General features: G+C 44.6%; 1 protein-coding gene across 1 annotated transcript in view; it reads left to right on the top strand.

The window, feature by feature from the left end:
* The window catches only part of LOC109922314 (tubulin polyglutamylase TTLL5-like), a 343,698-nt gene that overhangs the window by 295,859 nt on the left and 34,094 nt on the right, over positions 1 to 13,745 (top strand). Inside the window, exon 24 of the mRNA XM_048599989.1 lies at positions 921 to 1,110. Coding sequence (XP_048455946.1) covers positions 921 to 1,110 — 190 coding nt within the window. The remainder of the gene's footprint in view (positions 1 to 920; positions 1,111 to 13,745) is intronic.

Genomic DNA, 13,745 nt, shown 5'->3' with positions numbered 1-13,745 from the left:
GGGACCCTGTACCCCAGTGAGAGTCAGCACCTTCAGGAGAGGAGGGGAACCCTGTACCCCAGTGAGAGTCAGCACCTTCAGGAGAGGAGGGGACCTGTACCCCAATGCAGGTGCTAACTGAGTATTGATGTGCAGTGGAGAGGAGTATTACATGAGGAGTATCAGCCAGTCATTCTGAGTATATATGAGACAGAGATAGACAAGTTCTTGATTGGTAAGGGGATCAAAGTTTACAGGAAGATGTCAGGAGAATGGAGTTGAGAAACACATCAGCCATGATTAAATAGTTGACCAAACGTGATGAGCCGAATGGCAGAATTCTGCTCATATTTTATGGCCTAAGTTTGTGCTGAAGTGACTCTTCAAGTCTGAGTGGTTCTGGAAACATGATTCTCTGGCTCAGCGCACTTGGGAATGGTAGTAAATGTTGTCCCTGCCAGTTACGCCCACTTCCTGAAATTGAATTTTACTTCAAGATTCCCTTTCTCCATCCTGTGTCAGTTCCAGACCCCCAGGAGGTGCAGTGGAAGGATGTTTTCACTCAGTCTATGACTATTCCATCCAGCCCTGCCCAGCCAGTTGCTCAGGGTTTATGTGTGGAGTGGGGTGTGTGGGGATGAGGATACCATTTATAAATTTCATTCCCCTCCAACCCAACTACACCAACAGCTCATTATCAATAAGATTGCACAGGGTGTGGGTAATGTTGGAGGGAGATGTTGATTCTCATGCCACAGCCTCATGTGGTATCATTGGTGGCCGGCGGTGTGGGGGGAATGGGGGGAGCAGAATTGATAAACGCAAGCTTTAATTCATTCATACTTTTTGTCTCTTCTCTTAGATCTACCCATCTGCTAACCATGGTAATATCTCTCTATCTCTCTCTCTCTACATATATATATGCATGTACACACACACAGGGGTTTCGTGGATAACCTGAGCTGGGATCATGAGGTCGAGTGTGCGTATAACACAGTGACAGGAGTGACTCCAAGGCAGAGATACCAGCCCACATCTGGGAGCCAGCAACTGCAGTACGCTCTCCAACATCTCCAGCAGCAACAACAGCACTCCCAACAGCTCCTGGATACCAGCCGTGCCCGGCACCAGGTAAAGGGGGGAGCGTGATTGGCACCAGGGAAATGGACAAGAGGGCAAGAGCACCAAACCAGGTGGCAGGGTGAGGGGTGTGGTTACTTTTTCAATTCTCAGCCTTATCTGATGGTTATATTTTGATACTGGTTCATGTGAATGATCCTACTTTGAAACTGAAAGAACTGTGGATGCTGTTAATCAGGAACAAAACAAAGTTGCTGGAAAAGCTCAGCAGGTCTGGCAGCATCTGTGAAGGAGAAAACAAAGTTAACGTTTCGGGTCCGGTGACCCTTCCTCAGAACTGGACCCGAAACATTAACCCTGTTTTTTTCTTCACAGATGCTACCAGACCTGCTGAGCTTTTCCAGCAACTTTGTTTTTGATCCTACTTTGAAGTCTGCCTGACACCGAGCCCTGGGTGGTTTCATTGCTGGAATTTAAAGGGGGCCTGGATTATTTTACTTGGAAGAAGATGCAAGGTGTTTACACTTTGAAACTAGGGCAGCTACTTTTGTGTAACAGTGGAGAAACTGTGGGTCTCACAGTCCCAGCAAAATATTCAGCATTTCAGGTTATATATAAACAGTTGTGCTTTAAGCTATCCATTTACCTTCAAGATCAAAGGAAGTTAGGTTTCAAGAATAGTTAATAAACTTTTTTTTACTTGGATCTCTATGTGGCTCATGTTGCCATTGTGTTGAACTTTGAAAGGGACAGGATCTAAGATATCCCTGAAACTCTCAGAGAACAGCTCCAGGCATCAGTGTGTTGTGCTCCACCATACAGAACACAGCTGGGAATTCACACAAAGCTTGAAAAAAATAGAATTCATAAGAAGTTAAAATGTAGCTGGAAGAACCACCTGGCTTGCTGTAGAAAAGGAATTTCTGGGACAAAACACAGCTCTGAGATTGAACGTTACCCGACTGAGAAAGGAGAACAGAAGTAATACCTCAAGAGCTAAGAAATTACTTGGATTGGTTCTGGGAGAATTGAAAATCTACTTAAAAAGCAATGTGGAGTGTTTTTTGGTTGGACTAAAAGAAAAAGGATAATTTTCTGTTTTGCAATTTAAAGTATAGTCACAAAATCACAAATTGTTACGACGCAGAAGGAAGCCATCTTGTGTTTGCTGGCTATCTTAGTGCCATTCTGTACCCCTTCCCCATAACTCCACACATTCTTTGTTTTTATATACAGAATCTGAATTTAATAGGCAATCACAAAGTTATCGGTGCCTATAGAGACTTACAGGTCAGGCACAGCACCAGGTAATAGGGGAGGGGCAGGTATTACACCAGCTGCAGTGTGGAAGCATGTGCAAGGCAACAGAGCTCCATTGTGAATTGTATAAAATACCCAGATGTTCCTTCAGGGACATAGAAACTGAGACAGTAATGACTCTGGACCCTGATCCTTTGGAGTGAATTAAGGTTGATTCCACTTTGCAGCTCCCTCAGTGTTGATATGAGAAAGAGACCCTTAACCATGCCATTACTTCAAACTGTGGAAATAAAAGTAAACAGAACCCTTGAAATGAGACAGCTCCTTCCCACGCCAACAATTGGTCAACACGTACTTCATCCAGGGAATTACCTTAGTGGCTGAACTAACTGTTCAGCTAAATGTCCATATGATTGTCATGTGCCATGCCTCTGTCATGAAGACAGAGGGTAACAGTGGAAGGGTGCGTTTCTGAATGGAGGGCTATGACTAGTGGCGTTCCTCAGGGATCAGTGTTGGGACCTTTGCTGTTTATAATATATACATAAACGATTTGGAGGAGAATGTAACTGGTCTGATAAGTAAATTTGCTGATGACACAAAGGTTGGTGGAATTGTGGATAGCGATGAGGATGGTCAGGACACAGCAGGATATAGATTGGTTGGTGTCTTGGGCAGAGAGATGGCAGATGGAGTTTAATCCGAAAAAATGTGAGGTAATGCATTTTGGAAGGTCTAATCCAGATGGAAAATATACAGTAAATGGCAGAACCCTTAAGAGTACTGGTAGGCAGAGGGATCTTGGTGTACAGGTACACAGGTCACTGAAAGTGGCAACACGGGTGGAGAAGTAGTCAACAAGGCATATAGCATGCTTGCCTTCATCGGCCAGGGCACTGAGTTTAAAAATTGGCAGGTAATGCTGGAGCTTTATAGAATCTTAGTTCGGCTGCATTTGGAATATTGTGTTCAATTCTGGTTGCCACACTACCAGAAGGATGTGGTGGCTTTGGAGAGGGTACAGAAAAGATTTATAAGGATGTTGCCTGGTATGGAGGACATTAGCTATGAGGAGAGGTTGGAGAAACTTGGGTTGTTCTCACTGGAACGACGGAGGTTGAGGGGGGACCTGATAGAGGTCTACAAGATTATGAAGGGCATGGACAGAGTAGACAGTCAGAAGCTTTTTCCTGGGGTGGAAGAGTCAGTTACCAGAGGCCATGGGTTTAAGGTGCGAGGGGCAAGGTTTGAAGGTGATGTACAAGGCAAGTTTTTTACACAGAGGGTGGTGAGTGCCTGGAACTTGCTGCCGGGGGATGTTGTGGAAGCAGATACTATAGTGACTTTTAAAGGGCATCTTGACAAATACATGAATAGGATGGGAATAGAGGGATACAGTCCCAAGAAGGGTAGGGGGTTTTAGTTGTGACGGTCAGCATGTCGGTGCAGACTTGGCGGGCCGAAGGGCCTGTTCCTGTTCTGTAAATTTCTTTGTTCTTTGTTCTGCCAATGATCATTTCTATACTCTGGATGTAACAATGGCATTCTGATGGTAAATGTCCATACGGTTTTAAATTGTTTCATTCTGTCTTCTGGAGGTGCTCACTGTAACTGAGTTCAGTCCCTTGAGCGTTATCAGTGGACTGGCATCTCACCCAAGAGCATTCCCCTTCACATCGGCCTGGGAGATGTAAACACAGTTGAACCTGAATTTATCTGTCTACATACACAGAGCTGATGCAAGGAAACATGCGGAGAGAGTCACCTGTGGTTCAGTGGGTAGCACTCCCACCTTTGAGTTGGAAGGTTATAGGTTTAACTCCCAAGCCAAAGACCTGAGAACATAATCCAGGTTGACACTCCATACAATATTGAGCGAGTGCTGCACTGACGGAGATGTAATTCTTCGAATGAGACAAAGCCCAGGTTGGCCTCTCAGGTAGATCCAACTGTTGGCAGGAGTAAAGCTGGTGAATTCTCCCCATCTTCTGGTTAATATTTATCACTCAGTAACGATCACAAAGAAAAAACAGATTAGCTTCTTTATATAATGAGCATGTCTGTGAGATCGCACAGTGTGCATTTGGCTGTCAGCTTTCTTGCAGTACAACAGTGACCATGCTTAGAAATACATCATTGGCTTTGTAACCTTACTTTGAGCATAGCGTGCAGTGAGTCTGAATTCAGGGGCCTCAAAAGCTTGTTGCAGTGTGGACAGCATTGGAGGCTAGCCAGCCCATCAAGTTCATGTTATTAATCTTCAGGACTAATGGAACTGTTCTACACCTCTCCATTTTCCCACAGCCTATCACTTTTTGTATTGCAATAGGTACTCAGCCAATTCTCTTTTGAAGGCCTTAATTGAATGGGCTACCACCACACACACAGGCAGTACATTCCAGATCCTAATGTCTCAGTTTGTGAATAGGTCTGCACTCCATGACATGATCCTGCTTTGTCCATGTTGGTCATATATCGGACACAGTCTCCATAATACTACCTGACTTCCCCTACTTCTAGTCATCGTCTGCTGAAATCATTCTTCGTGCCTTTTAATAACTTTGGAGTTGACTATTCCGACGCTGTGCAGGTCGGCATCCCTTCTCTTATTCTCCATAAATTCAAGATCACCCAAAGCTTTGCTGCCTGTATAAATTTTCCTCATCGACTCTGTTCTTGCTGATCCACATTGGCCTCTACCCCCAGTTGGTCAAATATGAATTTTAAAGGTAGACAGAGAAGGAGGCCATTCAGCCCTTTAAGCCTGATCTGCTGCCATTTAATAAGATCATGGCTGATCCGTTTGCCTTCTGAATTCCGTGTTCCTATCTACCCTCAATAACCTTTGATTCACTGTCTAACAGGAATGTATTTATTTCCACCTTAAAAATACGTGATGATCCACGTCCACTGCTTTATGACACAGTGAGGTTGAAAGTCCTGCAATTCTCTGTGAGCAGCAAGCAACAGGAAGGCAGATGGTATATTGGCTATCATTACAAGAGGATCAGAGTTTAGAAGTAGGGATGTCTCACTGCAGTTATAGAGGGGCTTGTGAGACCACACCTGGACTGTTGTGTGCAGTTTTGGTCTCCTTACCCAAGAGAGGATAGTCTTACCATAGAGGGAGGTTCACTTGGCTAATGCCAAGGATGGCAGGACTGTCCTATGAGCAGAGATTGATTTGTCTGGGGCCTCTATTCACTCGAGTTCAGAGGAATGAGAGGGATCTTATTAAAATTATAAAATTCTAATAGCATAGTGTAGAATTGATGCAGGCAGGATGGTTGGGGTGTCTAGAACCTGGGGACTCAGTCTCAGGGTATGGGGTAGGGAGATGAGGAAGCATTTTTTCACCCAAAGGATAGCGAACCTGTGGAACACTCTGCCACAGAAGGTTGTGGAGGCCAAGTCCCTGAATATATTGAAGAAAGAGATATACTTTCAGATTTTAAAGGCATCAAGGAGTTTAGGGAGCAAATGGGAATATGGCATTGAGGTAGGGGATCCACATTGAATGGTGGAGCAGGCTGAATGGCCTATTCCTGCTCCTAGTTCCTATATTTCTAAATTATTTTCTCTTATCTCTGCCCGAAAAAAAATCCCTGATTTTAAAACACTGCCCCCTAGTTCTGGACTGACCCAAGGGAGGAAATATCTTTTTTCACATCCACCTTGTCAAGACCATTCAGGATCTTCGACACTTCAATCCAGTCACCCCTCACTCTTCCACACTCCAGTGGAAACAAACCCTGTCTGTCCAACCTTTCCTCATAAGGGAACCCACTCATTCCAGGGACCAATCCAGTAAACTTTGTCTGAACTGTCTCCAATACATTTCCACCCTTCCTTAAGTAAAGAGAATAAAACTGTACGGCGCATTCGAGATGTGGTCTCCCCATCACCCTGTATAATTGAAGCTTAACATCCTAACTTTGCTGTTCCTCTCGTGATATGTTCCATTAGCCTTCCTGATTACATACTGCACCAGAACATCTAGATCCCTCTGCATCTTGGAATTCTGCTGTCATTTCCCTTTTAAGTACTACTCTGCTTTTTTATTCTTCCTGCCAGAGTCAGCAACTTCACATTTCCCCAAATTATACTCCATCTGGCAGATTTTTTACACGCTCAATCAACCTATCTATATTCTTGTTGTATCATTTTCATATAATAGTTCTCTACCTATCTTTGTGTCATTTGCAAATTTAGCCACCATGCCTTCACTCCCTTCATCTAAGTCATTAGCCTCAATTGTAACAAGTTGAGGGTGACCCCTGCAAGACCTTATTTACTGTATTTTGCTAATTGGAAAAAGTCCCATTTTCTGGCTGCCAGCCAGTCTTCTATCCATGCTAGCATTACCCTCCTATATCATCCTACTTTGCAAAATAACCTTTGATGTAGAAATTTGTCAAATGCCATGGGGAATCCAAGCACAGTACATCAATGGGCTCCCCTTTATTTATAGCACATGTTACTCCTTCAAAGATTTTCATAGATTGTTTAAATAGGATTTCCCTTTCTCAAAGCCATTCTGACCCCTCCTGGTAATCGCCATGACCTTGACCTTGACCTTGACTCTCACTCTCCCAAGATCTCTAAGCACCTCCAATGCTAGCCTTTTAAACCTCTCTACTTTATGCATGCCACCATTGATGACCTTGCCTTGAGCTGCCTAGCCCCTGAACTCTAGTACACCCTCCCTGACTCTCTTATTTCTTTCCCCTCCAAAAGACATTCCTCAAAACCTGTATCTTTTATAAATCATTTGATCACTTAGCTTAATATCTCCTTAAGTGGTTTGATGTCAGATTTTGTTTCATAATGCCACCGTGAATTGCCTTGCAGCATTAAAGCTGTTACATAAATATATATTTGGTTCTTGTTTGTAATATGGGATTGTGACTGATGACATCAAGCCAATTAAATGGTAGAGAATTAGGGCAGAGAACAGGAGAGTTTACACAGAGTTATGAAACTGTGAACAAAGTTAGAACAGTGTCAATATTTAAGACTGAATTTGTTCTTTAGTTGAAGGAAGGAATAATGATTTGATTTGATTTATTGTTGTCATATGTAGCTAAGTACAGTGAAAAGTTTAGTTTTGTTTTGTGAGCAGTACAGGCATATCATAGCAAACGAGGACATACACATTGTAGGGTGCTTAAACACAGTAAGGGATTGAAAGTTACGGCTGCACAGGGAGTGCACACAAGCAAGATCAATATTTGGTTTGAAATTAAAGAGGTCCATTCAGCAGTCTAATAACAGCAGGGAAGAAGCTGTTCTTGAACCTGTTGGTATGTGTGTTTAAGCTTCAAATCTTCTACCTGATGGAAGAGGTTGGAAGAGAGTATTACCAGGGTGGAAGGGGTCTTTGATGATGTTGGCAGCCTTTCTGTGGCAGCGAGATATGTAGATGGAGTCCATGGATGGAAGGTTGGCTTGCGTGATAAACTGCGCTCCGTACACAACTTTCTGTAGTTTCTTACAATCCTGGGCAGAGCAGTTGCCATACTAAGCCGTTATGCAGCCAGATAGAATGCTTGCTATGGTGCATCTGTATAGGTTGGTGAAGGTCCTTACGGACATGCCGAACTTCCTTAGTCTCCTGAGGAAGAAGAGGCATTGTGCCTTCTTGACTGTTGTATCTACGCGGGAAGTCCAGGACAGATTGTCTGTTATCGTCACTCCCAGGATCTTGACGCTCTTGACCCTCTCCACCTCAGCTCCATTGATATAGATAGGGGTGTGTCCTCCTCCTTTCTTCCTGAAGTCAATGATCAGTTCTTTAGTTGACATTGAGGAAGATATTGTTATCGTTGCACCACAACACCAAGCACTCTATCTCCCACCTATATTCTGACTGATTGTTTGATATCCAGCCTACAAAGGGGGTGTCATCAGTGAATTTGCAGATAGCGTTTGTATGAAATTTGGCCACACAGTCATGAGTGTAGAAGGAGTAGAGTAGAAGGCTGAGTATGCATCCTTGCGGGGCTCCAATATTGAGGATTTACGTGGAGGGAGTGCTGTTGTCTATCTTCACTGATTGTGGTCTGTGGGTCAGGAAGCTGAGGTTCCAGTTGCAGAGGGCAGGGCAGAGACCTGGGTCTCGGAGTTTTGAGATTAGTTTGGTAGGTACCTGACGTAGCTATCTATTATCCAGATGTTCAATGGATGAGTGTAGGGCTAGGGAAATGGCGTCCTCTGTGGACCTGTTTTGCTGGTAGCCAAATTGCAGGGGATTGCGGCAGGCTGGGAGGCTAGAGTTGATGTGGGCCATGATCAGCCTCTTGAAGCACTTCATGATTATGGAGGTCAGAACCACTGGATGCTAGTTGGTGAGGCAGGTTGCATGTGTTTTCTTTGGGATTGGGATGAGACCAGGATGGGTATGAGATTAGGATACTGCTCACCTGGAAGATGACCAACAATGTAAATTATTAGAACCAAATGACCTGTTGCTGTGGAGTTTTACTGACGTCTGTGTGTGGTGTTAAATGTTCCATTTGAGAAAGGGACAGGATGTTTTTATTTCCTTTATTCATTAACGAGATGAGGACATCACTGGCTAGACAGCATTTATTGCCCAGAGGGCAGTTCAGAGTCAACCACATTGCTGTGGATCTGGAGTCATATGTAGGCCAGACCAGGTAAGGATGGCAGTTTTCTTCCCTAAAGAGCATTAGTGAAGCAGGTGATAACACAGTGTGGAGCAGAAGGACCACAGCAGGTCAGGCAGCATCAGAAGAACAGGAAAGTTGATGTTTTGGGTCGGGACCCTTCTTCGGAAGAAAGGTCCCGACCCGAAATTTTTCTGAAGAAGGGTCCTGACCCGAAACGTCATCTTTCCTGCTCCTCTGATGCTGCCTGGCCTGCTGTCCTCCTCCAGCTCCCCACTGTGTTATTTCTGACTCCAGCATCAGCAGTTCTTACTATCACTGATTGAGTGAGCCACATGTATTTTTCCCCGACAATGGTCATCATTAGATTTTTAATTCCAGACATTTTATTGAATTCAAATTCCACCATCTGCCACGGTGGGATTCGAGCCCAGGTCCCCAGAACATTACCTGGGTCTCTGGATTAACAGTCCAGCGATAATACCGCTAGGCCATTGCCTCCCCTTCTTTTGAGCACATGTTCGATGGGTTGTGATCCTGGAGCAGGTGGGATCCCTGGTCCTATCCCTGATCTATCTCAGTAGGGCCTGGGAGGCAGTGGCCTTCTTGCAATTTGCTTTGGTATCTCTGGGAATTGAAATAGGAAAATCTGAAGCAGGGTTCAGGCTCCTGTCATTCTCAGTACACAAGCCCCCACCATTCATCCTTGCTGCTGTGTTACTTCCAACAGCAGATAGTGTGTGCTGCCAATTTGATGTGGGCAGGTATGTCGCCAGTCTGACCTGGAATTCATTAAGTGCGTTTATAGAGTAGCCTTTGGCCCATGCAGTTTTATTATTAAATAACCACAGGATTGCATTTCCTTAACAGAGTCAGAGTATTACACCAGTATTACGCTGGATACAAGCCAGAATAATATGCGGAGGCGTTCCAGGAAACTGCTTTCCCTTGAAAAACAATAGGGAGTCAAAGGAAAATATGTTTCCGATTGACAGTGTCTTGCTGAGGGTCAGGATCTCTCCTGCTTTACGTGACCCCCACACATTGCAGAATAGTGCTGAGTGAATTTTGAGGTGTTTGTATATGTTTTGAAAAAATAAACTTCTGGGATTTTCCTTGGCCAGGACAGAGTTTATGGCCAGTCCCTAGTTGCCCTTGGGAAGGTGGTGGTGAGCTGCCTTCTTGAACCGCTGTAAGTTGACCCACATTGCTGTTAGGGAGGGAATTCCAGGATTTTGACCCAGCGAAGCTGAAGCAACAGTGGTATATTTCCAATTCAGGACAGTGAGTGGCTTGGAGGGGAAATCAGAGATGATGTTGTTCCCACGACATTGCTGCCCTTATCCTTCTCAGTTATGAAGAGTCACCACTGTTCTGGATAATACAGACTGCAGCCACATTGCGTTGGCAATGAAGGAGCTCAGTATTGAGTCCAATGATTGCGTTTACCCTGGTGCCCATTCCTGTAACTCGTGTTCTGTGTAACTTCAATTATGTTATAGCTATCTGTTAAATAACGTTCACTGTCGTTGTTCATTGCTTATAATCTCATTTCCTTTCTGATGTTTCCCAGCTCTGTGCGAGTAGCTTATTTCAGACAACTGGGGTGTGTGGTGGTGAATGCAGCTGTAGGAGCATGTCAGTCAATGCAGGCTTTTGTTTTAATTTGAAGATTACAGAAACCGTGTGTGCGGCTGCTGAGCCAAGCTGTAGTGTTCATGTTCACAGTTAATGGACAGCAACAGCATAATCTCATACATTTTGGACACCAGCTAGCAGCCTTTACCGATATTCATGTTTTCAATTCAGTGGGCATTTAACTTTCGACTCAAATATAGGTGAGCCATGTGCTCCAGTGACCTTAAGCATGCTGCTAGTACGGTAGTAAGCAGAGAGATGGTGGAATATTTAGGAACAGCGCACATTGGAATGCCTACATGGGACCACATATTTTATGAGTCACAGAACAAAGGGAAAATCAGATTACTTCAATACGTGGATGTGACATGTTCATTTGCAGTTCCAGGTTTAGTCGTGACCTTTGCAGGGCAGGATTGACTTAGTTTGGATCCCTCCTACTTTTTGGTTTGCTTGTTGAAAGAAATATATACTTTTCATTGAGAGAATGCAGTGGAGGCTCACCAGACTGATTCCTGAGAATGTGGAGACTGGGTTTGTATTTGCTACAGTTTAGATGAAGAAGGTGTGATCCCGTAGAAACTTCTTAAAAGATTAGACACAGGTAGATGTGGAAAGGATTCTGCCCTGACTGGAAGACTTCAAGGAGACATAATCTCAGAATACATCCATTTAAGATGGAGAGGAGGAGCAACTTTTTCACTGAGACAGTGGTGAAGTGTTGGGAGTTCTGACTCCCAGAGGGCAGAGTAACTAAGTAACTATGGGCACATCGGTGGCTCAGTGGTTAGCACTGCTGCCTCACAGCGCTGGGGACCCAGGTTAGATTCCAGCCTTGGGAGTGTCTGTGTGCAGTTCTTCCCATGACTGCCTGGGTTTCCTCTGAGTGCTCCGGTTTGCTCACATAGTCCAAAGATGTGTAAGTTATGCAGATTGGCCATGCTAAATTGCCCTGTCGTGTCCCAGGGATGTGCAGGCCAGGTGGTTTGACATGGTAGATGTATGATTGCAGGGATAGGGTAAGGGGCTGGGATTAGGTGGTTTGCTCTTTGGAGGGTTGGTGCAAACTCAATGTGCTGAATGGCCTCTTTCCTCACTGGAGAGTTTCTATGATTCTAAGTCACCAAGTTGGTTTAAGACTGAGATTGATATATTTCAATGTGCTAAACATGCTCAGGCATACAGGGGTAGAGCTGGAATACGCATTGAGACAGATGATCAGGTATGGTGTAGAATGTGGAGTATGCTCAAGGGACTGACGGCCAACTCCTGCTCCTGTTTTCCTATGCTCATTTAGCTCATCTGAATCTTAAAGGAGAAAACATTAATACTTTCAGGAGAGGAGGGGGACTCTGTACCCCAGTGAGAGTCAGCACCATCAGGAGAGGAAAGGGCTCCTGTACCCCAGGGAGAGTCAGCACCTTCAGGAGAGGAGGGGGACCCTGTACCCCAGTGAGAGTCAGCACTTTCAGGAGAGGAGGGGGGCCCTGTATCCCAGTGAGAGTCAGCACCTTCAGGAGAGGAGGGGGGACCCTGTATCCCAGTGAGAGTCAGCACCTTCAGGAGAGGAGGGGCACCCTGGACCCCAGTCAGAGTCAGCACCTTCAGGAGGGGAGGGGGACCCTGTACCCCAGGGAGAGTCAGCGCCTTCAGGAGAGGAGGGGGACCTGTACCCCAGTGAGAGTCAGCACCTTCAGGAGCATTCTATTTAAGTTATTTAAAATTTGAAGTAGAAATGAAAGGAGTTGGTGAAATCTGAGATAGAGGCAAAATACGAAAATATAGAGCAGGTCAGCTGTATATGGGCAGAAATGTGAACCTGTTGTTTCTCTGGCCGTTGCTATGTGAACTTCTGTGCATATCCATCATGTTCTGTTTTAACCCTGAGAAATTCTAGCGTTCACCCAGAGATTGCTGGACCTTGGTGTTCTGCCTGTGGCTGCTCCTTTCCCGAATTCTGGTCTGGAGCACAGTGACAGGCTGAGAGTGCCCCCATAGCGACAGCCTCTGAAAGAAGTGGCTGAAAATCAAGTTGATACATCATCCCTCTCACCTTAGACCTGAACACAAAGAAACATAGACACATCATTTTTCTTAACTTGGAGTAGTGCTTGGATTTCTAAGCACTAGTAGTCTGTGATAGACTTGCCATGTTTTATTTAATTATATGATTCAATAAAAATACATTCTTTTATGGCTCCCCAGGGATCAGTCTCTACATGACTGCAGAGGCATTCCTGTTCTGAATAGTAAGCACTTTGAAGTTCTTCTTGGCTAGGGCCACTGACAAATTTTTACTTGAAAGCTTTGACCTTAAGCTGTGCCTTGCCCTCAAGAGTGGTGGGATGTGGGTCAACAGTTTCAATCGGCCCCTTTCTCTCACTCGGAGCATGAAGGGACACCTCTGACTCCTTGTTATCCTCTGCTGCCTGACAAGAGAATAAAGAACAAGGAGGAACCTGATACTCACTACCAGCTTAATAGGCAATTCTCAAACAGACTGGTTCAAGAATGGAAAGATAGAACAGCATGTTGACCAGAATAATAGATGATGTGATTTAGGATAAACCAGCCATTGCTCTTCACTGACCTCAGCTCAGCTAATCCATTTGTAGCAATGAAGAGTTCTGTGGGTCAATGTAGTTTCTATAGACAGTCATGCTCACAGAGGCAACTATGCCTTGTTAAAATGAAGCCCTTTGCTCTCGGCTCCCCATATATACATCAGAGGTGCTGTTAATGTCGTCAATCTCAATTCCCCCATTTTAGTGCACAGCCAGAATGTACCCTCCCCCATAAGTGAAACTGCAGATATTGGATAGTATTGCATTGGAAAATGTGAAGTTTATTGCAGACTGGAGTTTACAATGTCCTAATGGAGTGCCAGACCTCCCATTGTTCTTTCATCTTGGAGTATTCAATGATTGTCTTTCAGCCCTTTGGCACTAATCCAGCTGGCCCACATAAAGCTCAGGGAGATTAGTTTATTGGAGAAAGTTTCCGTAATAGATTGAAAGTATAAGAATGTTTTGCTTGGAGCTGAAAAATAAACAGTTTTCAACCTGAGATAACAAGGTGTAGAGCTGGATGAATACAGCAGGCCAAGCAGCATCAGAGGAGCAGGAAAGCTGACGTTTCGGGTCTAGGCCCTTCTTCAGG

The sequence above is a fragment of the Rhincodon typus genome, chromosome 8 (genome assembly GCF_021869965.1).
Source record: "Rhincodon typus isolate 14 chromosome 8, sRhiTyp1.1, whole genome shotgun sequence".
In the NCBI taxonomy this organism is placed as follows: domain Eukaryota; kingdom Metazoa; phylum Chordata; class Chondrichthyes; order Orectolobiformes; family Rhincodontidae; genus Rhincodon; species Rhincodon typus.
Note: the sequence above shows the minus strand (reverse complement) of the source record. Positions and strands in the feature narration are given on the sequence as shown.